At 43.2% G+C, this 22,054-nt stretch overlaps 1 protein-coding gene across 2 annotated transcripts in view; it reads right to left on the bottom strand.

Moving 5' to 3' along the window:
* LOC121294025 (BMP and activin membrane-bound inhibitor homolog) overlaps positions 1-22,054 on the bottom strand; it is a 55,872-nt gene that overhangs the window by 18,494 nt on the left and 15,324 nt on the right. The window contains exons 2-3 of one of the 2 annotated variants that reach the window (XM_041217515.1): positions 13,340-13,439; positions 6,719-7,003 (exon numbers count right to left, since the gene is read on the bottom strand). In XM_041217515.1, coding sequence (XP_041073449.1) covers positions 6,719-7,003; positions 13,340-13,430 — 376 coding nt within the window. In that variant the 5' untranslated portion in view covers positions 13,431-13,439. The remainder of the gene's footprint in view (positions 1-6,718; positions 7,004-13,339; positions 13,440-22,054) is intronic. The other variant, XM_041217516.1, reaches the window with a different exon arrangement.

The raw sequence follows: 22,054 nt of genomic DNA, 5'->3' as shown, positions 1-22,054 counted from the left end.
TGTAAAATGGTGATATCAATCCATTTGTTTGTTGTTTATCTCCCCCAATGGAAGTAAATAGAAATGAAAATCAGGGAATAGCATTTCCAACCTTCCATCTTCAGGAATTAAAGATTAATCTCCAGGACACTGCTGTAAGGAACTCAGAAAAATCTCTGGCTCATTGTGTATTCTGAATGGTTCGAGTCTGGAATGCACTGCCTGGAAATGTGGTGGAAGCAGGTTCAATCGAGGCATTCAACAGGGCATTAGATGATTATTTGAATAGAAACAACGTGCAAGGATACAGGGAAAAAGCAGGAGAATGGCACTAGGTCATGATGTTCATTTGGAGAGCTGGTGCAGACATGATGGGCCGAATGTCCTCCTTCTGCACCGTAAAAATTCTGTGATATGATTTCTTTGAACACTTCTGTTTAATACATGTGAATAAAGACTGCTTGACTGACATGAAAGATCATCCAATTGGGTAACAAGGAGTCTATTCACTTTCTGATTGGCCGTTGGAAAGAATGGCACTGCAAGGATAGACATGTTGGGCAACCGGCGGTGGGAGTGTGGTGTGGGGAGGGGGTGGGATGGTTGAAATGGTTGGTGACAGGAGGTCATTTAATGTAACCTTTAGGAATGTGGTCAACATATGTCAATGCTCCTATCAAGGAGCTACACATAATTGTTGGCTGAATCCAAATTGCCCATTTGGTAAGGCAGGGATACTGGGGAAAGAGTCTCAGAGGGGGAAAGGAAGTTAGTTAAAGGATAGACCACTAATACAGGAGTAGCGAGATTGAGGAAGCAGAAGTACTGGAGGATTAAAAGACTTGCAAAGGGACATGGGAGTGGAGAGCATCATGGAGACTCGGGGAAAATTGGCAACAAAAAATTTTGAAGTTGAGGACAAGAATCTTAAAGTCTTGCTGACAAAGAGACATATCTAAGCTTTTCATCTTGCACTCACCAGGACACTTTGCGAGAATACAAATTAAGGGGAAAACAACAATTTATACCGTATGTGATGAGAGTGCTGATTGGCTGGCAAGTGGTGTCACCATGGAGAATGCACCAGTGATGGTGACTGACTGTTAACTGCCAAGCATTGTTTGAAATTTAAACCAAGCAGCTTGACCCTGATTGATCAAGGAATTGCCCTGAAGGATTAGTCAGCGAATGGCTGTCACATCTTGTTTAGCTGAAACAGGCACAATGTGTGTGCATTTTCTTTCTGTATGCAAAGAACAGGGCCTAATGTATGAACATATGTAGCTTCCAGTACATACAAATGCACCACACTGCAAGCCTGACTGAATCTTAAATTGATTGTCAGTGTAATTCTTTGCACACTGAGGATCATCTAGCAAATGTTGTCCAATCACAGAATCACATCTCCTGTTGGACACTGTGTTTTGAGTTTTGCAAGCACGAGCTGGTTGGGTATGGTCTGTACCCTGCCTGTTGTGAACAGCAGCTGAGATATGCTGTTCGGTATGATCCGCCAGTCTTTGGGACATATGGCCTACATACGTAGCATCACACTGGCACTGAATTTCATATACCACATTACTCACTTGTGTGATAGGCAGAATATCTTTTTGGCTTGATGGCAGCATCCTGTTAGTGGTGAATACCACTCGTGTTGCCACTGCATAAAGTTGCTTTTCTGGGTTTTGGGAAGCCTGTAGAAGTTGATAAGGGATGATGAGGAAGAGGGGAGGAGATGAGGACAGGCTTTAGAATGAGTGAAGACTCAAGCCACAGAACTCTGGATGATTCATGTTTTATGAATAGCAGAACGTAATCAATTAAGTCAGGGTTCTGACGATGCATTACTTGTGATTTTCCAGCTTTTTCTGCTTACATAAGCAATTCTTATGAATAATTTTCAAAAGATTCCAATGTATAACAATCTGTATTGGAAAAGAAAAATGCTGCACAGAGACCCGACTTTCCAGCTTGTTTGTGACGTAAACCAGCCCTGTACTCACTCAAATTCGTGAAAATCCAATATGGGGACATCACATCACATTTGCACATATAGGGCACTACATTGAGATGCATAATTTCCTCATTCTGAGAGGAACATCATAATACTTTATAGAGGAGGAGAGACAGGGAGGAAAGGCAGAAGAGGTTTAAAAAACAAGCCAACAAAGAAATTGGCAATTTTCCTTTAATAGACTTCCTCCCTTATATCGCTAAACATTGCTTCCAATTTTGTTATGAAGGTTGACATCTTGCACTGTGTAGTAGTTTGCACCAGTTAGTAACATTTCCCTGTTTCCAGCTTTTTATTTACTTTTGTACTTTGTCTTGGGTATGGAGGCACTCAAGTCAACATTTGGGTAGGCTCATCTCTATTTTCATGTCAGTCAGGCTCTGATTTTGACAACTAAATATCCTCCATCTAAGCCACTGGTTCTCAAATGGGTCTGTGGATTTTGTAAAATTTGTATAAATTAAAAATAGTTAGTGTTAGTCTCGCACAAGTAGCTGACAGATGTCCACCCTAGAACTATTAAATCTTGCCCTTCTTCACAGTGATGGGCAACCATGGGTTGCCATGTTTTTCAGCAGTGAGTCTCACATTTCCTTTCAGTAAGAGGGGAGGTGGGAGGCTAGCTGCTGCCTTGATAGTTGGGTACATTTAATTTCAACTCATGGGGTTGAATATTGTGCAGATGATGAGGTGCTGGCTGGAGAGTCACCTCTTTTCAGGAAGGCCTGCCATATTTTGTGCCACTCAGGCACTTGAAAGACCAGTGGCAGGCCTTCCCTCAGGATCAAGGACCCCAGGGGCGGGAGTCCTGACTGCCAAGACCTGCTGGCCAATCTTCTGTACTCAGCAACACCACAGGGTGGTGGTGGTTGCTGCTGGTACTACACCCACCCAAGGCCTTGCACTGAGGAGGGACCCGGCACAGTTAAGTGATGGAAGGAAGGAGGTTGCGGTGTGGGGGTCACAGGGGAGAGTTGGGTCGGCAGCAACAGCAGTTGGGTGGCCTTCAGTGGGCCACATTCCCATTGATGGGCCCCTCAATCAGGCACTGAGTGCCTTTGAACAAGGGATCCCCTCTCCCCAGGGAGCCTGCAGGCAACCCCACATGGGTTTGCTTGCCATGCTCCCCACATGGCTGCTCCTCACCCTGCCATTGGGTTTTTTAGCAGCAGCGGCAGGATGAAGGTATTAATTGCCCACTTAAGGGCCTCAATTGGCAGTGGGATGGGAAGACCGTCCACAGGTTTTCCCATCGTGGACTTAATCAGGGTGGAGGAGGGAAGATGGTGGGGTCCCCACCAGCCACCTTTGTGCCTGATTAAATTCCCCCTCTTGCCACCAAACCCGCCATGAGAGAGGGCACAGGATTCCACCCATGCAGAGGGAGAATGCTATTATAATGCTGCTTGGCCCACTGAGTATTTCCAGTATTTTCTATTTATATTGTTGGTTTGATTCTTGTGATTGTGGAAAAGCTCTCAGCTTACTTAAATATTCCACCATGTTGCAATAATGTGAATTCTGTGCGTGATTAAATAACACTGAGAAAGTGGCCTGGGTTTGCTCAGGCCTGTAAAATATTCCTGTGAACGTCACATTCAACTGAGTACTCTGATAGAACTGTAGGTATTGAAGTTTGTAAATTTATGGGATTTTTTTTTTTTAAACAGTTACCTGCAGAAGTTAAACAACCAAATAGGGTGAGACTGCTGTTAATACTGATTTGGCCAATACTGTTGGTATTGGATGAGATCTGTGAACTGATTGCCTGTTAACGGCAGACCTACCCAATCATCAGCCACATTAAAGCAGTTTTGTTGGCACACACTAGAATGTTAGTCGAGTCACACTTACCCTTTATCTCTGTCTTGTCTGGTTTGTCTCATCACTGTCTACATCAATGAAATAATCCTCGAATTGCTACTCTGATTAATTTCCTGTTTTCTTAAAGGCATTATTAAAACACTCATTATAATCCGCACTTTCATACTGATTATTATATAATACAATATTTTAAATGAGGGTCTGTGACTATTTATCTTCTTGAAAAGGGGTCCTTCAATGAACAAAGCTTGTGAACCACTGAAATAAACAAGATGAAAGGGCATCTTCCCTGGTGCTTTTACATCTGAACAATGAACTGTTACAGGGATGTAAACTGTTTGTGATTCGGTTAAACAGGGTATATTAATGGTATTTTGGCTAGCATCTAGAACATCTAAACCAGTGACTCATGCCAGCAATGGGCACAGGACAAAAGTTCATTTAGTTGGGGCACTGGATGGTCAAGATGCTCATTACTTCTTGTGGAAGCTGTTCACCAACGAGTGCTCTGAATTCACCCTGTTTATTTCCTGAAGTGGGCATAAAGAGGTGGCAGTGACACTCATGCATATGTGCAAGATAGTGCAGTGTTACGCAATTGTTCAAAGGTTGTAATCACAACCTGTATTTTCTAACTGTTAGCCATGGCTCAGTGCAGTAGCACTCTTGCTTCTGCATCAGAAGCCGGTAGATTCAGGTCCTACTCCAGAGCCTTGAGTAAAAATCCTAAGTGGGCACTCCAGTCCAGTACTGAAGGAGTGCTACAGTGTTGGAGGTACCGTCTTCAGATCTGACAATAAACCAAGGCTGCGCTGTCAGCTGGATTTAAAAGATGGCATGCTGCTTTGAAGGTTATCCCATTGTGCTGGCCAATATTAATCCTTCAACCAAGATTACTAAAACAAATTACCTGGTCATTGTCACATTTCTGTTTGTGGCACCTTACTGCGCACAAATTGCCTGCCAAGTTTCTTACATTACAACAGTTCTTACCCTTAAAAAATAATTAATTCACTACAATTCACTTTTGGATGTCCTGAGATCATGAAAAATGCTAAATAAATGCAAGACTTGTGTTATTCTTTCTAGACTTAGACCTTCTCCAGATTAGGGAAAGGTCCATATAGGTCAGAGATATGAAAACAAAGTGGCAGCCCCTGAAGCAGAGGCATATGTTTACATTTGTCATTGATTATCCTCCGAAGGCTACATGGACACCAACTTCATGAAGTGGTCCTTGTATCCTCCACAGCATTGGTGTCACCTCATAAGAATTTGCTTTGGAGAAGCACTTTCAGGGCATTAAGAGAGGTTTGTCTCTAATTTCTAAATAGAATCTAATGAAGCTACAGTTGTTTCCCATGAAAATATTTTTTTTTGTGGAGCACAACAGAAAATAATAACTCTAAAAACCATTCCCACTCAGCTGTGGGAACCATGGAATGTTGCTCCTGCAGCAGGGGTACAACACTTAGATCGTTATGAAGCATTAGCAAGACCACACATGGAGTATTGTGTACAGCTGTGGTCACTGTTCTTATATAAGGATATAGAGGCAGTGGAAATGATCTGGAGAAATTAAACGGATAATTCCCAGTTTTACATCATTGAGCTATGAACATAAACTAAAGAAATTAAATCCGTTCTCATCAGAGAATATAGGCTACTAGGAAACAGAATTCTAGACTGTAATTAGGGTTGCCAACTGTTATTATATGTATTTCTGGAGACTTCATCACATGAATTGTCCCCACACCAGGCCATTAGTCGGCCAACTCATCCATCCTTCTGATGCACTACCTTCCTACACCAACTGGAAAGCAAAAAGACTCATTACCCAATTGGACAATGCTTGGTTGTCAGTCACACAACCTTTTTCAATATTTCTATATCTGGTAAAGCAAAATGTTCAAAGAAAATGACAAAATAAACAATCTTTTTTAACTTCCCGATGTTTTTTCTCACACAGCACATAGCAGTGCCCTAGAGATTGATCTTCAATTCCTGGGGACTCCTGGAGATTGGCAACTCTACCTAATATCTTGAAATGCATTGACGATGTAAGAGTAAAGGCACTTTGTGAATAGAGGTACAACACATTGAAAGCTGTTTGGGGGTGCATTAAGTTTAATTTGAGGTGAGAGGGAGATAAAAGCAATGTCAAAATATTTGAAGGAAGGGAAAACCCATCTCCAATTCATCCCAATCCCATCCTGATAGTTGTACCGATGATTCTGCAACATTAACAATAGAGCCAACTTCTAACCTAAAGAGGGCACATCTAAATGGAATAGTCTTTTCACAACTTGACTGATTGATGATGTTAGACCAGCTCCTAATAATGTGTTGACTTGATTAAAATAGTCAAATTGGAATTGTATCAATCCCTATTTCAATGGCAACAGAGAACAAGGAATTGGATGACAAATGACCCAATTGGATCGAGAATGGAACTTAGGGGGTGGAATGACATCCCCTAATGGACAAAATGTTCTTTTCCCATTCCAAATCACTACATCGTTATGGCTGTAAATGAAAGCCCATTCCAGAATTACTAATTTCACTCTGACACACAAAAACTACGTCAAGCTTTGTGCCACCCATGAATTACGGAATGATTTGTGTTTTTAAATTCATTAAAAAGGTTGACAATAAAGCATGCTGAGGAAAAAATGAGACAAAAGTAGAAAATGTAACCAAAAAAAGGAAAATGTTTGGAAAAATTCAATTGGGAATGTTCAGTGTCCCAATGCATTGTGATACTGCCCTATATGCCAGACCAGTGGAGTGTGATCCCTTACTCACTCTTTGCATGAGGTGACAAACCCTATTGAAGCTATTCTCAAATGAACAACGCCTTAATAGTGCCTTAAGATTCAATAGTGCCTTGAGATTCATTACCTGACATGCTACTCCCAGAATGCAGCAACACTTCCTGTAGCCCTTTATAATTACACATATCTTCCCAGCAGCACTCTAAGAGTGACCAGTGTCCTTTATGGTGGTAGGAACTTTGTGAATGGCAGATTTCTGTCGTATTGGAGAAAGTGTCCATGCAGCCATGCAGTAAGGGGGAATTGACATTCTGAGGGTCCAGTAGTCTGGTAAAGCAGGCAGAGAGCTGGGACTTGCACATGTAACCTGTTGCTACACACTGTGGCCCATCACAATAGCATCTGATTTCACCTGAAAAAGACAAGAAGTTCTGATTAGTGAGAGCATTTGTGAGGGAAATCAAAAGCCATAAACAACAAGTAAGTTGGAACCATCATTAACCTTGTTAGTTGAAGGTTCAAGACACAGAACCATTGAATAACATTTTCAGATAATTTGGAATGTTATTCTTATCTCTTGAAGGACAGTGAAACATTAACAATTTCTATATGATGGAATACATTTCTACTTCGGACCACTGCAATGATTCAGGATTTCAGTTCAGGATTTGGCTCCCATTCTAGTTGAGTTCCCCTTCATCCTCAAGATTCACCAATTCATGGGGAGCTGCCAGGGCCCTTGTGTTAATGTGGAAAGGAAGACTGAGCTGGGGGAAGAGATTGACAGAGATTATTACCATAAAAGGTGCAATCTCCCCGACAGCTGGTTTGGAGCAATGGTGTTGATAGCAATGGAGCTATTCACACTGAAATCTTTGAACGCTGTAGCCTGAAGGAGCAAACTGAGGTAACAAGGGCAAAATTGGTAATATTAAAAAATGGCAAAAGGTATTTACTAATACTTTAGAGAAACCAGAATGCCACAATTGGAACATAGGAAGGGGGTTGGCAGGTGGGGGGAGGCGTAAAATCGGGTGGCATGACAAGGTGCACTGTGCCTATTGCCTACCCACCTCTCTGGTATTCTACCAGCAGCAGTCGAAGGGTGCACGTGGATGCCACCCACACCACTCATCCTACCTCAGTGGTAATTGGCACCCCCTCCTGTTCCAGCCCCTGGCCGCCTGATTGTGCACCCCCCCCCGCCCCCCAACCCCACCCCAATTGCCAGTGCCTGACTGACTGACTGGCTCCGGCAAATACTCCCCACTTACCTTTTGGTCCGGCTTCCATCACTGATCCTCTCCCCCTGTGACCGATGCTATTTGACATCACCTCTGAACAACCTAGCGCTAATTTTAAAGGTTATGTCCCCTTGTCCTGGCTTCCCCTACCAGAAGAAATAATTTCTCTCTATTTGCCTTATCAAATACTTTCCTCATCTTAAACACCTCAATTAGATCACCCCTTAATCTTCTACATTCACAGGAATTAAGCTGAGTTTATATGAGTTGTCCACGTAATTTAACTTTTTAGCCCTGAAAAATCTGCACTCTGCCCCCTCTAAGGCTTAAAATATACTTCCTGAGGTGTGGTACCAAAATAATTCTCCAGATAGAGTCTAACCAATACTCTGTACAGCTGTAACATAACTTCCAGCCCTTTGTGTCCCAGCCACCTTGAAATCAAATTCATTTTTGTTCCTGCCCACTAGGTTTTAGTTACTTTTGTACTGTGATCCCTAAATCTCTCTACTTATCCACAGTTCCTAGCTTCTCACCATTTAGAAACTACTCTGATTTATCTTTCCACGTTGAGTTCAAACTGCCACAGCGCTGCCACTCACTTAATCTTTCAATAACTCTTTGCAACTTTCTGTTCCTAGTTATGCTATGTGCCACCTAATTTAGTATCATCAACATGCTTAGATATATAGCCCCCCATTCCTTCATTCAGGACATTTGTAAATATTGTGAGAAGGTGAGGCCCCGGAACAAATCTCTGTAGGTACCACTATATTGCCAATTTCAGTACATGTCTATTATCCCCTCCCTCTGTCTCCAACCCCTATCAACTCCTTACCCAAACTAATGGATTGGACAATAAACATATGTGCAAATTACAATACATAGTACAAATAAACAACCAATGTCATAACTGAATCCAGAAGAATTGCATATCAAACAACAGTTTTCTTTACACACCTGAAGTCACTGATTGATGTTTGGGTTTGGTTTTACCAGCCCAAGGAGCCTTCCTGGATTTCAGCCAAATGGTGATTTTTGGTGTGGAGGTCTGGACTGTAAATGTCGGCAGACCATAAGGCTGTACGGAGCATCCAGTTGAACCTCACCCTGTCCTCACCAACATCCACAATCTCGGGTTTGCTGACTGAATAGCAGTCAGAATCAGGAGCTCTGCCTGATTAGCTTGGGGATGCTCAGAGCAACATTGACGCTTGCAATGTCAACCTGGCAGAGATCGCCTAATTCAGCAAGGACCGTGGATCAAACCTGGAGCCTTCTGGCTCTGCACAGATCAGCAGGTACTGTAGTGCATTTACCCAATTAAACATTGGGAGAGCTCAGTTATATTTATCTGTATTTTCCCCCATATATAGCAAATATATTGCACGCTCCTAAATTCATTAAACTTGGTTGGAAATACAGCCGAAGACCTTTCTGCAACAACAGTGGGCATCAATCCAAAGTTCAAGAGAAACCTCTTTACCCGGTGAGTTGTTAGAATGTTGAAAACGTTACCACAATGTTTGAGGCAAATAGCATAGAAGCTCTTAAATGGAGGCGAGATAAAAAAGAGAGGAGTAGAGAGTTATAGGCTGTGAAGGTTAGATGATGTAGGGCGGGAGAATTGTGGGGCATGAACATCAGGATGGACAGTTTTTTCGAATGACTTGTTTCTGCACTGTCCATTCAATGAACTCCTACTGTAAACTCAGATGTCTCTTTACCAATACTCAAACATTCTCCAAGGCCCTGTGGTCAGTCAGGGATATCCAGTCTGTTAGTTTGAGGCTGGCAACTGTCAGTTGCTAACAAGCCAGACACCATCAAATACTGGACCGAATACTAGCGTGGGTACCTCAAATGGAAAAATGCCCAGTATTCAACATAGGAATGTAGCAACCAGTTTTAAACATGTGTTGGAATGCATTTTATAATTGCCATCGTTTCTATATTTGATTAGTTTGGGAGCCAGGCCAGGGACAATATTCAGTCAACTTTCAGCTATGCTGCTGTATCTGAAGCTGTCAGGTTATTTTTAAACAATAAGTGCAAGATTTTTACGGTTAAGAGCCTTGGGATCCCAAAAGTTTCATTAAATAGTTTGAAAAATGCTAAACATATAGCACAAATGCACCAGCGTGAAAAATCTTTACACTTGTGTTGAGATGTGCAACAAATGGAAAGAAATTAAGTTCCAAATCAGTTGTTGAATAATATACTCTTACAATACAATAGGCCAGTCACACCATATTATTTGCATTGAAGGAAAGTGATTTTGGCCTTGCATCAACATGAACAGGTGAGTGGTTTAAGACTCACTTTCACATCAAGTATATGTCAATTATAAGTTATGTTCCTGATCAATAAAATTGTTGATCCTTGCACCTGAATTCACCATGAACCGTCTAGCTGATACTGGCTGTATTTTCCTTTGCCGAGCTTCCATCAAACTTAGGAACAGGAACAGGACATTTCACACCTTAAGCCTGTTCTGTCGTTCAATTAAACTGTGGCTGATGTGCGACCTCATGCCATGAACCTATCTGCACACCCACTTGCCATCCCCTTAATACCTTTGACTTGGAAAAAATAATCAATCTCAGTTTTAATATTAATAATTGATCTAGCTTCAATTGCCATGTGTGGAAGCAAGTTCTGTGGCATGAAGGTGTGTTGCCTTATTTCATATATATTCAAAGAGGCTGTGATTTCTGCTAAGTGCTGAATCTTTTCAAATCTACTTGCTGGACAATGGTCCAAAACACTATGCCACAATGTAGTCTGATGTGGTTTTGCACATGTTATTCCTCACAGGGTAAGTCCCTGAGTCCAGTTCTGTTGTTGCAATGAGGTACATCTTTGAAGGGAGGGAGGGAAGATTGGACCGAGAATTCTCTTCACCACTATCATACACCCTCAGCAGCCAGTGATGCAGTAACTTAACTAGACCAGCCTCATAGATACTTTGGCTACAAGAGCAGGTCAGGTGTTAGGAATTCTGTGTTGAATAGCTACCTCCTGACTCCCCAAACCCTGTACACCATCTACAAGGCACAGGTCAGGAGTGTGATGGAATACTCTTCACTTGCCTGGATGAGTGCAGCTCCAACAACACTCAAGAAGCTCAACCATCCAGGAAAACGCAGCCTGCTTAATTGGCATCCCATCCACCACCTTCAACATTCATTTCCTCCACCACCAATGCACAGTGGCAGCAGTGTGTACCATATACAAGAAGCACTGTAGCGACTCGCCAAGGATCCTTTGCCATCACCTTCTAAACCTGCGGTCTACCATTTAGAAGGACAGGGGCAGCAGCCACATGGGAACATAAGCACCTGCAGGTCCCCTTCGAAGTCACACACCATCCTGACTTGGAACTATATCGCCATTCATTTGCTGTCACTGATTCGAAAGCCTGGTACTCACTTCCTAACAGCACAGTGGGTGTACTTACACCTCATGGACTGCAGCAGTTCAAGAGAGTGGTTCACGATCTTCTTCTCAAGGGTAATTAGAAATGGGAAATAAATGTTGGCAGTGGTGCAAAAACAGATCACTAACCTGTATTGTGAGCTAAAGGAAATGTATATCATGGATAGATTGCAGGAGACAATAAAAAGGAAAACATAACTTCCAACAAAACCAAGGTGGTTCCCCATTACCTCAGTGGGTAAGTATATCATGTGATGTGATGCTGAACTATTTGAAGCTGGAAAATCTAAGGATAAAATCATTCATTTGTGTTGAATGAGATGATTTCAGATGAACCTTCAGAAGGGACATGACATTTGGGCTCAGTGGCTAGAGGTGGAGGAAAAGTTGCTATTCTGGAAAATGCACAAGGAAGGACCCACCCTGCAAAATGCATATTGGTGGACGCTATGCTAAGGAGAGAATTGGGCATAATTCATTTGCATCTTCAAAGTTGACTGGCCTACTAACACTCACAGTCAAGCTCACACAGGAAGAATGAGCTCTTGGATAAAGGTAATCAGCATCTCTGGAAGAATACCCAAATATGAGTTCTCACTTTCAGTAGAGGGTAAGGGGGAAATCGAGAGAGACATTCGTAGGGAACAGGCTCTATCTTTATTGAGAATCTGGTTCTGGAACTCTCACTGTGCTGCATTGCCAACATTTCAACATGTCAAAGGAAAAGCAGAGAGTTCCTTCAGCAATTTTAAAAAAAAATTATTTGGCTCTACTGGATCTCTTATGGCATTACAGCAAGTCAAAGAAAAATCTGTTTCAAAACAGAAACATTAGACTATGTAACATACTATTTATTATTGATAATGCAGAGCAATACTTAAAGCTACAATTTATAATTGCTACAAGTGGGCACGCCCTGAGGTCACTTAGAGATGAATTGCTGTCACTGAAGGAGCTTGGCAACTGCTCATAAATCTCTGATTGCAGGTCAGAAAAAAGGAAACAGTAATAATTGGCCTTTCACTTTTTGTTGTAGTATTTTTCAAAATGCACTTACACATTGACAGGCCCTGTTTCTGTTATGTTGTGATTTTTTGAGATATTACAGATATGAGATTTAAATCATTCAGAAACAATAGCAAGAGACTTTGTATATGTGACATTTTCAAGTGTGATGAATGCACTAGAGCAAGGTTGGTGCTGTAAGTCCTTGCTTTAAATTGCCCCGCTTAACATTATTTCTTTTTAAAGTCACTTATTCATTAGGGCCTGCTTTTCTGATTTGCATTATCACCTTCGTTTTTATGTCATTTGTAGGCGTTATTGGCTTCAGAGTTGCATAGAACCATAGAAAGGTTATAGCACAGGAGGCCATTTGGCCCATTTTGTCCATGCCAGCCCAAGGACACCCAGGTGCCTTTTCTAATCCCACCTTCCTGCACCCGGCCCAGGCCCTGCAGCTTACAGCACTTAAGGTGCAGATCCAGGTACTTTTAAAAAGAGTTTAAAGTTTCTGCCTCTACCACCAACTTGGGCAGCGAATTCCAGACACCCACTACCCTCTGCGTAAAAAAGTTCTTCCTCATGTCCCCCCGACACCTTCTGCCATTTATATTGAATCTATGTCCCCTGGTTCTAGAAATCTCCATCCAAGGAAACAATTTTATTCTGTCCACTCTATCTATTCCCCTCATAATTTTGTACACCTCAAACAACTCACCTCTCAGCCTTCCTTGTTCTAAGGAAAATAACCCCAACCTATCCAATCTCTCCTCATAGCTACACTTTTCTAACCCTGGCAACATTCTTGTAAACCTCCTCTGCACTGTCTCCAGAGCTATTACGTCGTTCCTGTAATGTGGTGACCAGAACTGCACACAATACTCTAGTTGTGGCATCACCAGTGTTGGCATCAGAGTTGTGTGTCAGCACCAGGGTTACGTGTCGATGCCAGAGCTGTCCATTGGAGTCAGAATTGCGCAGAGCCAGAGTTGCATGTCGTCATCGCAGGTCAGTATACATTAAGTGAATAGAAATCCGATTGAAATTAATCAATGGAAACCCACCTGAAGGTGATTGAAAGATTTGGGCAACGGTCTGTGACACAGGATTAAATGTTTTCTTCAAAGGATGAAAAATGTTCAGGAAGAAAATCATCGGGGCCAACTAAACATAATGTGCAGAGATAAAAGGAGATGTGAAAATATAATGCAGCAGTTCATGATTGAAAGATCACTAGGTTACCAATTTTTTTTTTTAAATGCACTTAGCTGTAAGACTGGAAGAGTTGCATAAGAAAGCACTTAGATTTTACAGAAGCAAATATGGTAGAGACTTTCTGTGGAGTTTAGGGAAAGAGTCAGAGGACCAGACTTCTGGACTTAGGGAAGGTGAGAGTGACTGCCCTTGACATCAAGACAACATTTGACAGAGTGTAGCATCAGGGGACCCTAGCAAAACTGAAATCAATGGGAATCAGAGGGAAAACTCTCCATTGGTTGGAGTCATGCCTTGCACAAAGAAAGATAGTTATAGTTGTTGGAGGTTGATCAACTCAGTCCCATGTCCAAATGCAGCAAGACCAGGACAATATCCAGGCTTGGGCTGACAACTGGCAAGTAACATTCATGCCTCACAAATGCCAGACAATGACCATCTCCAACAAGAGAGAATCTAACTATTGCCCCTTGACATTGAATGGCATCACTGAATCCCCCACCATCAACATCCTGGGGGTTACCATTGACCAGAAACTGACTGGACTAGTCATTTAAATACTGTGGCTACAAGAGCAGGTCAGAGGCTAGGAATCCTGCAATGAGTAACTCACCTCCTGACTCCCCAAAGCCTGTCCACCATCTACAAGGCACAAGTGAGGAGTGTGATGGAATACTCTCCATTTTTCTGGATGGGTACAGCTCCATCGACACTCAAGAAGTTGGACAGCATTGACAGCAAAGCAGCCTGCTTGATTGGCAGACCATCCACCACCTTAAACATTCACTTCCTCCCTCCCTGCCGATGCCCAGTTGCAGCAGTGTGTACCATCTACAAGATGTACTACAGAAACTCACCAAACCTTCTTCAACAGCACCTTCCAAACACATAAATACTACCACCTAGATGGAGAATGGACATCAGAGGCTTGGAACACCACCAAATCAAGTCCCCCTCCAGGCAACTCACCATCCTGACTTGGAACTATATCTCAGTTCTTTCACTGTCACTGGGTCAAGATCCTGGAACTCCCTTCCTAACAGCACTGTTTATTGTTTGTTCATGGGCTGTGGGCTTCGCTGGCTAGGCCAGCATTTATTGCCCATCCCTAATTGCCCTTGAGAAGATGATGGTGGGCCACCTTCTTTACCTGCTGCAGTCCATGTGGTGTAGGTACACCCACAGTGCTGTCAGGGAGGGAGTTCCAGGATTTTGACGACAGCGAAGGAACAATGATTCCAAGTCAGGGTGGTGTGTGGCTAGGAGAGGAACTTGCAGGTAATGATGTTTCCATGCAGCTGTTGCTCTTGTCCTTATAGATGATAGAGGTCATAAGTTTGGAATGTACAAACATACAAATTAGGAACAGGAATAGGCCATTTGGCCCCTCGAGCTTGTTCCACCATTCAACAAGATCATAGATTGTAACCTCAACTCCACACTCTCACTTATCCCCAATAACTTTTCATTCCCTTGCTTATCAAAAATCTATCTAATTGCGCCTTAAAAATATTCAAATACTCTGCTTCCACCACTCTTTGAGGAAAAGAATTCCAAAGACTCATGACCCTCAGAGAAAAAAATTCTCCTCATCACTGTCTTAAATGAGCAACCACTTATTTTTAAACAGTGACCCCAGTGACCCTTCAGGATCTTAAAGGTTTTAATCAAGTCACCTTTTACTCTTCCAAACTTCAGTGGATACAAGCCTGGTCTGTCCAACCTATCTTCGTAAAACAACCCATCCATTTCGGGTATTAGTCTAGTAAACCTTCTCTGAACCACACCTAATGCATTCACATCCTTCCATAAATAAGGTGATCAATGATGTAAACAGTACCCCACATGTGGTTTCACCAATGCCATCTAAAACTGAAGCTTAACCTCCCTACTTTTGTATTCAATTCCCCTCCTAATAAATGAAAACATTCTCTTAGCTTTCCTAATTACTTGCTGTACCTGCAGACTAATCTTTTGTGATTTATGCACTCAGTCACCCAGATCCCTCTAAATCTCAGTGCCCTGCAATCTCTCACCATTTAGATAATAGGCTTCTCTTTTTTACTCTTCCTGACAAAATGAACAACTTCACATTTGCCCACATTATACCCCACTTGCCAGATCTTTGCCCACTTGTTGACCTATGTCCCTTTGCAGCCTCCCTTGTGTCCTCTTCATAACTTACTTTCCTATCTATCATAGTGTCATCAGCAAATTTAGCAACAAACTTCGGTCCCTTCACCCAAATCATTGAGACAAATTGTCAAATGTTGAGGCCCCAGCTCTGATACCTGGGCTGCTGAAGTTCTTACATTAAATGTTAAACTAACCAGCGATGCCCAAATCTCATGAATGAATAAATTTTAAAAAAACCTCTCTTCAGCTTCCAATCATGGAATTATGGAATAATCAAATTATACAGTACAGAAAGAAGCCATTCGGCTTATCATGCCTGTGCTGGCTCTTTGAAATAGCTTTTCAACACCATGTAGTCTTACACCCTGCTCTTTCCCCTGCAATGTTCTCCCTTCAATTTATACAGTATTTATTTTATATTTAGTGACTTATTTTATTTTGCAAGTTATTTCAGCAAGGAATGCATAGTGCTGTGCATGTCTGGTATAGCATTCCAGCTTGTGCATTGTTTATCACGGGTGAGAAATATCTTAAGGAACCTAACTCCGGCTTTAACATTGATCCCTATGGGAACCCATGATTTGTTTAAAGTTGTTTCACTTAAAGGCGCAATTTTCAGGAAGGCAACATCAACTTTAAGTGAGGATTTACTGTATATAAATACAAGACATGTTGATAAATGGATATATTGAACAACCCCTAATGAAGCCATCATAACACAATAGCACTGATGTTGCACCAGAGGATACAGGAGTTCAAGTTTGTCCAAGTTCTTGGCTCTGTTATTTTAGCACTAGCATCAACTCCATTAAAATAAATAGGATAAAGCTTCTGTTAATAGAGCAATAAGAGAAGGTTTGGATAAGTACATTAAGTATTTGTAAACTGGCCTTTCATTGTGCAATTTTGTAAGAACATAAGTTCATAGGAGCAGGAGTCAGCTATTCAGCCCCTCAAGCCTGCTCCACCATTCAATGACATCATATCTGATCTGATTGTGGCCTTAACTCCACTTTCCTGCATGTCCCCCATAAACCTTGACTCCTTGCAGATCAAAATCTGTCTAATTCAGCCTTGAATATATTCAATAACCTATCTTCCACTGCTTTCTGTGGAAGAGAATTCGGAGAGAATAAATGCCTTCTTATCTCCACCTTAAATGGGAGATTCATTATTCTTAAGCTGTGCCCCCTAGTTCTAGATTCTCCCATGAAGGGAAACATCCTCTCATCTACCCTGTCAAGCCCCCTCTAGTTCTTATATGTTTCAGTAAGATCACCTCTCATTCTTCTAAACTCCAATGAGCATAGGCCCAAACTGCTCAACCTTTCCTTATAAGACAAACCCTTCATCCCATCAGCCTAATGAACCTTTTCTGAACTGCTTCTAATGCAAATATGTCCTTCCTTAAGTAAGGAGACAGAAACTGTACACTATACTCCAGATGTGGTCTTGCCAATGCCTTGTACAGTGGTAGCAAGACTTTCCTACTTTTATGCTCCTTCTCCCTTTTAATACAGGTGAATAGTCAATTTGCTTTCCTAATTACTTACTGTATCTGCGCACTAACTTTTTGTGATTCCTGTGCAAGGACACCCCAGGTTCCTCTCCGCAGCATTCTGCAGTCTCTGCCAAAAGTGGGCAGTCTCACATTTTCCCACATAATACTCCATCTGCCAAATTTCTGCCCACTCACTTAACCTATATATATATATATATACACCTTTGCTGACTCTTTTTAAACCTCCTCACATCTTGCTTTCCTGTGTAGCTTTGTATCATCAGCAAATTCGACTACAATACAGTCTCTACCTTCTCCAAGTCATCAATGGCCTAGATCTCCAGTCTCTGGACTGTCAGAGGCCAGACATAACACCCAAGATGCACGTTGGGACCCTGATGCACTAAATCCATGGGAATCACCCAGGAAGTATGAACTTCTGATGGGCAATGCCCCTGCTCCCGGAGACCCTCGGAAAAGTGTCTGGCTCTGCGCTTGAGCCCAAGACTTCAGATGGTTCTAACTTACTAACCTGGATAGTTACCCTTGAAATGTTAGACACAGAAATCCTAGTCTAGCTCCTGGGTAACTTTATAATGGAATCCCCATCATTCACCCTGCCTCCCCCCTCGACTCCCTGAGTACTACCCCTGAACACCCCCTACTCCCTACCCACCTGCCACCCTACCCACCTTCCTCACCCACATACCCATTTACACGCTCACCCATTCATTCAACAGTTCACTCACACACTCATTCACTAACATGCTGAGAAGCTTCTGGACCTTTAAACACATGGCAGAATATGTCAGCTCATGTCATAAAATGGGGGCATAGCTTCTGCACAAACTCTCCTCACTGCTGTCCTTCCTGGATTCCTGCACTGAGGGGGTTCTGCAGGATGCTCCATTGAAAGTTTGGACTGAAAAATCATAAGAAAGGAAGCAGATAGTTTTCTCTCTGATCAGTGTCAGACACAGGGGCTCCGATGCTGAACAGAAGATTTGGGCCAATATAGATGGTAAAAAGTTGAGGATCCAGCACTGATCCCTGCGGCACTCCACTAGTTAGTTTGCCAACCTGAAAAATCATCCATTTATCCCAGCTGTTTCCTGTTAGTTAGCCAATCCTCTATCTGTGTTAATATATCGCCTCCAACACAATGAGCGGTAACCTTTCATGTTGCATCTTATTGAGCGCCTTTTGGAAATCCAAATACATTACATCTAGTGGTTCCCCTTTAACCACCCTTTTTGTTACATTCTCAATGAACTCTAATAAATTTTTAAACAAGATTTCCCTTCTCCAAAACAATGTTGATTTTGTCTGATTATATTTGATTTTCCAAATGTCCTGCTGATATCTCCTAAATAACGGATTCTAACATTCTCCCAATGAGATGTTAGAGTAATTGGCCTATAGTTTTCTGCTTTATATCTTTCTACTTTCTTGAATAGAAGTGTTATATTTGTGGCATTCCAATCCTTTGGGACCTTCCCAGAATCTAGGGAATTTTGAAAGATTACAACCACAGTATCCACTATCTCTGCAGCCACTTCCTTTAAGGCCCCAGAATGCAGGGCATCAGGTCCAGGAGACATGTCAGTCTTTAGTCCTATTAGTTTTCCAAGTGCTTTTTTTCTAGTTTTAAGTTTCTCTCTTCCTTTTGTCCCTGATTTTCAATCCCTATGCAAGTCAACAAATCATTAATCTACCATCAGGTGGTATCTTCCGTTCCGGAGTTAAGTTGGGTAGCAGGAGTGGAAGTGGCACTGCCTATTTGTTGCAAAGTGACACACATAAGAGCATAAGGCAGTGTAAGTGTGTTAGTGCACAGGGATATCAGGCAGGAGTTTGGGCTGCAGGACCAGCAGAAGATGGGGCATGTGTACTGAATGTGTGCCAGCCACCTAATGCTCCCAATGTTCTACCAGTTGCTTGTTACTGGGGAGAGCTCAGGAGCTAGCATAGACATGCATGCTCCTAAACTGCTCATGCATCCATTGGGATGTCACTCAAGCCTTCTATCTGTTTGCAAGACAGGAACCTTCACATTCAGCGGGAGCAGGTCAAGACTGGCAGCGGTATGCCAGACCTCAGGAGTCCTCACCACCTTTGAACAGGAAGCCGCCAAACTAGCCGGGGAGGACTGGGGCCATGCCTGGGCTGAAGGCGAGACAGGGATCCCCAGTAAGTCAGTGAGGATGGCTCCAGTCTGCAGTTGTCAGATGCATTGACAGAGTGAGACATAGATAAGGGAGCCTGGTTAGACATTAATTTAATCTTTCTCTTCTCCACTCCACCTACCAGCAAGAAAAGGGGGAGCTAAGGAACCTAGCCCACCCACAGCTCTGGCTCCAATACCACCTCTGAGAGTGTGTCCTCAGAGGATGCGCCATCACAGGATTCACCTGCATCCTCCACCAGCAGGGAGACATTCACCTCAGCAGGTACACATTCTAGAGTAGGCTCGGGATTCACAATCTGGTGAGCACCTCACTGATATGAGTCCACAGCTGGCGGAGGTAGTGATAGCTGAGGTCCCTAACACTCATAGGTCTGTTGGAGACCAGGCCACTGCTGATTTCGAGCCTCTAGACCATAAGAAACATATTGGAGATGCAGAAACAGGCAGGGGAACATCTGGCAGAGATGCCAGCAGAAATGCGTAGGCTGAAGGAGTCTGTCCACATTCTGCCTGATGTCATGGCTCTGGCATGCAAGCACTTGGTTGCCTCCATGGAAAGAATGGCGACACTTTGGAGACCAGGGCCAGCAGTATGCACAGTGGCTGCCAGATATACACTCATACTTGCACTCCAGCGCTCTATCTATGGGTGCAGTGCAACAATGGCTAGGCAAGAAAGGGGAGAAGCACCTCAACCTCCCTCCAGGTGCCCCATCTCCTCAAGGAGCCAAGGAGGTGCTAACGCGCACCAACAGGGTGAAGGAGCACCAGCCAGGCACATTGGAGGCTTCATCCCAGGGAACTCCAAGGGTGCCATGTCACTCAACCTCCCCTCTGCCAGTAATCCCATCACCTTCAGCAGGTCAAGCCAAAGGGGCTACACCTGCAGCTGTGCAGGAGACCCTTAGCAGACCCTCTAGGCCTCAGGCCACCAGAGGGCACCTGCCAAACTCCTCACAGTCTACAGGGCCCAACAGTCAGCAGGCTGCCCACACCTCAGCTGTGGGTATCAGGGCTGCACCTCAGTGCAGTGTTAGGAAAAGAAAGGCAAAAAAACATTAAGGTCACAAGTCTGTGATCAGTGTAAATATCAATCACGATTGTAAATCGATGTATAATTGCCCCGTGTTTATGCTCGTTGTAAACTTATGCTGCGAGTTGCTGAAATGACACTCACAAGTTATGGAGGAATGTAACTGTCTTGGGGGTTTGACCATAGAGATGAGAATGCACCTGAACGTGGTTCTCCATCGGTTGACTAATGATTATTAGGGTGCCCCTTTAGTTGGCCCACTAAGCACACCAGTAACTCCAACAACCGCTGAAGATCCTCCTCCCACTTCAAGTCCCAGCTCTCACTGTGTGACTGCATTGCGATATTGCAAGTAAAACAATGGTGTACATCTCAAATCAACGAAGATTCAGCATCTCCTACCCTCCCCCTGTCACCCACCAAGTTCCCCCATCTTCCTTCACCAACACCACATTATCTTTCATCTCTCCACTGTTCGCCTTGCACCTCCTCCCCTTACCCTTGATCCTATAATATTTTATGTCTTCATCTCTGATCTCCCCTGAGCCCTTAACCATCCAAATGCACATCACCATTTTGACTCTGACCCTTACCCTGCTCAAAGCCACTGTTAACTTGACTGTCCCCGTAAAACCCTACAGTACCCGATCATGACCCTGCCACTCCCACCCTACCAGGTCCAACTGCCCCGTCATTGCCACTGTACCCTCTGCCTCCCAGTACCCTAATCTTAACCCTCAGGACCCAAACCTAGACATCCATGGTCCCACCATTTAGACACCTCTGCCACTGTCACTGTCCAGGCAGCCCATCCTCCAACCAAAAACATGACCAATGCTCACTTGAGCAGATTAGTCTGCTCTGTTGGCTGCAGAGAGCCTGCGTTAACCCTTCCTCCCTTGCCTGCCCACTGTTCAACCCTTCCCAGCTAACTCTTCCACATTTGCTCTGCCACTGCTCCACCCTTTCCCACTAATCCTGCCTCCCTTCCTCTATTCCTTGGTCATCCTCCATGCAACTTGCGCTGCCACCATGCAGTCTCAAGAACAAGCTGGCGTTTACAGACACTCTCCAAAGGGGACACTGCAGCAGCAGCTCACCATTAATCATGGAAGAAGTCTACCTCAGCAGGTGCAAGCCACTTATGTGCAGTTGTAAATGTGTAAATACAAACATTTCTCACTGGCGGAGAACTTAATTTGGAGGGCTAGCTGGCCTTTTAATGAGCATGCATGACATGCAAATACATGCAAATACATGCATAACGGCTTCCCAACACTCTTCGTCAGGAAGCCCGACCTGCCTTTAAAGCTCCAAGAACTTAACTGGATAAGTTCATCCCGCCATCTGGAAACTGATTTTGGCCTCCCACTTTAATAAGTTCCCTCGACTCCGTTAAACTTCCTGGGCCCGAAAGATTCCACTCAGTACCTCAGAATCTGAATCCAAAAAAAATGCCTCATTTCAAATTATTATTTGTCAGTCGTTTTAACTGTATTTGATTTACTACTTTGGTGACGAACATATCAAAGCGGAGAAGCACAAATTAGTTACATACAGATGTGCCTGGTTTATCATTCTACCTGGTATTATGACTTTTGCTGGTCTTTAAATTACTTTGTTATTACGATTATGATTCCAATAAAAACATTACATAGACAGGGAGTTCCGCCTCAACTAGTCTGTCTTTGAACATTTCAATCAGC

This window comes from Carcharodon carcharias, chromosome 23 (genome assembly GCF_017639515.1).
Source record: "Carcharodon carcharias isolate sCarCar2 chromosome 23, sCarCar2.pri, whole genome shotgun sequence".
In the NCBI taxonomy this organism is placed as follows: domain Eukaryota; kingdom Metazoa; phylum Chordata; class Chondrichthyes; order Lamniformes; family Lamnidae; genus Carcharodon; species Carcharodon carcharias.
Note: the sequence above shows the minus strand (reverse complement) of the source record. Positions and strands in the feature narration are given on the sequence as shown.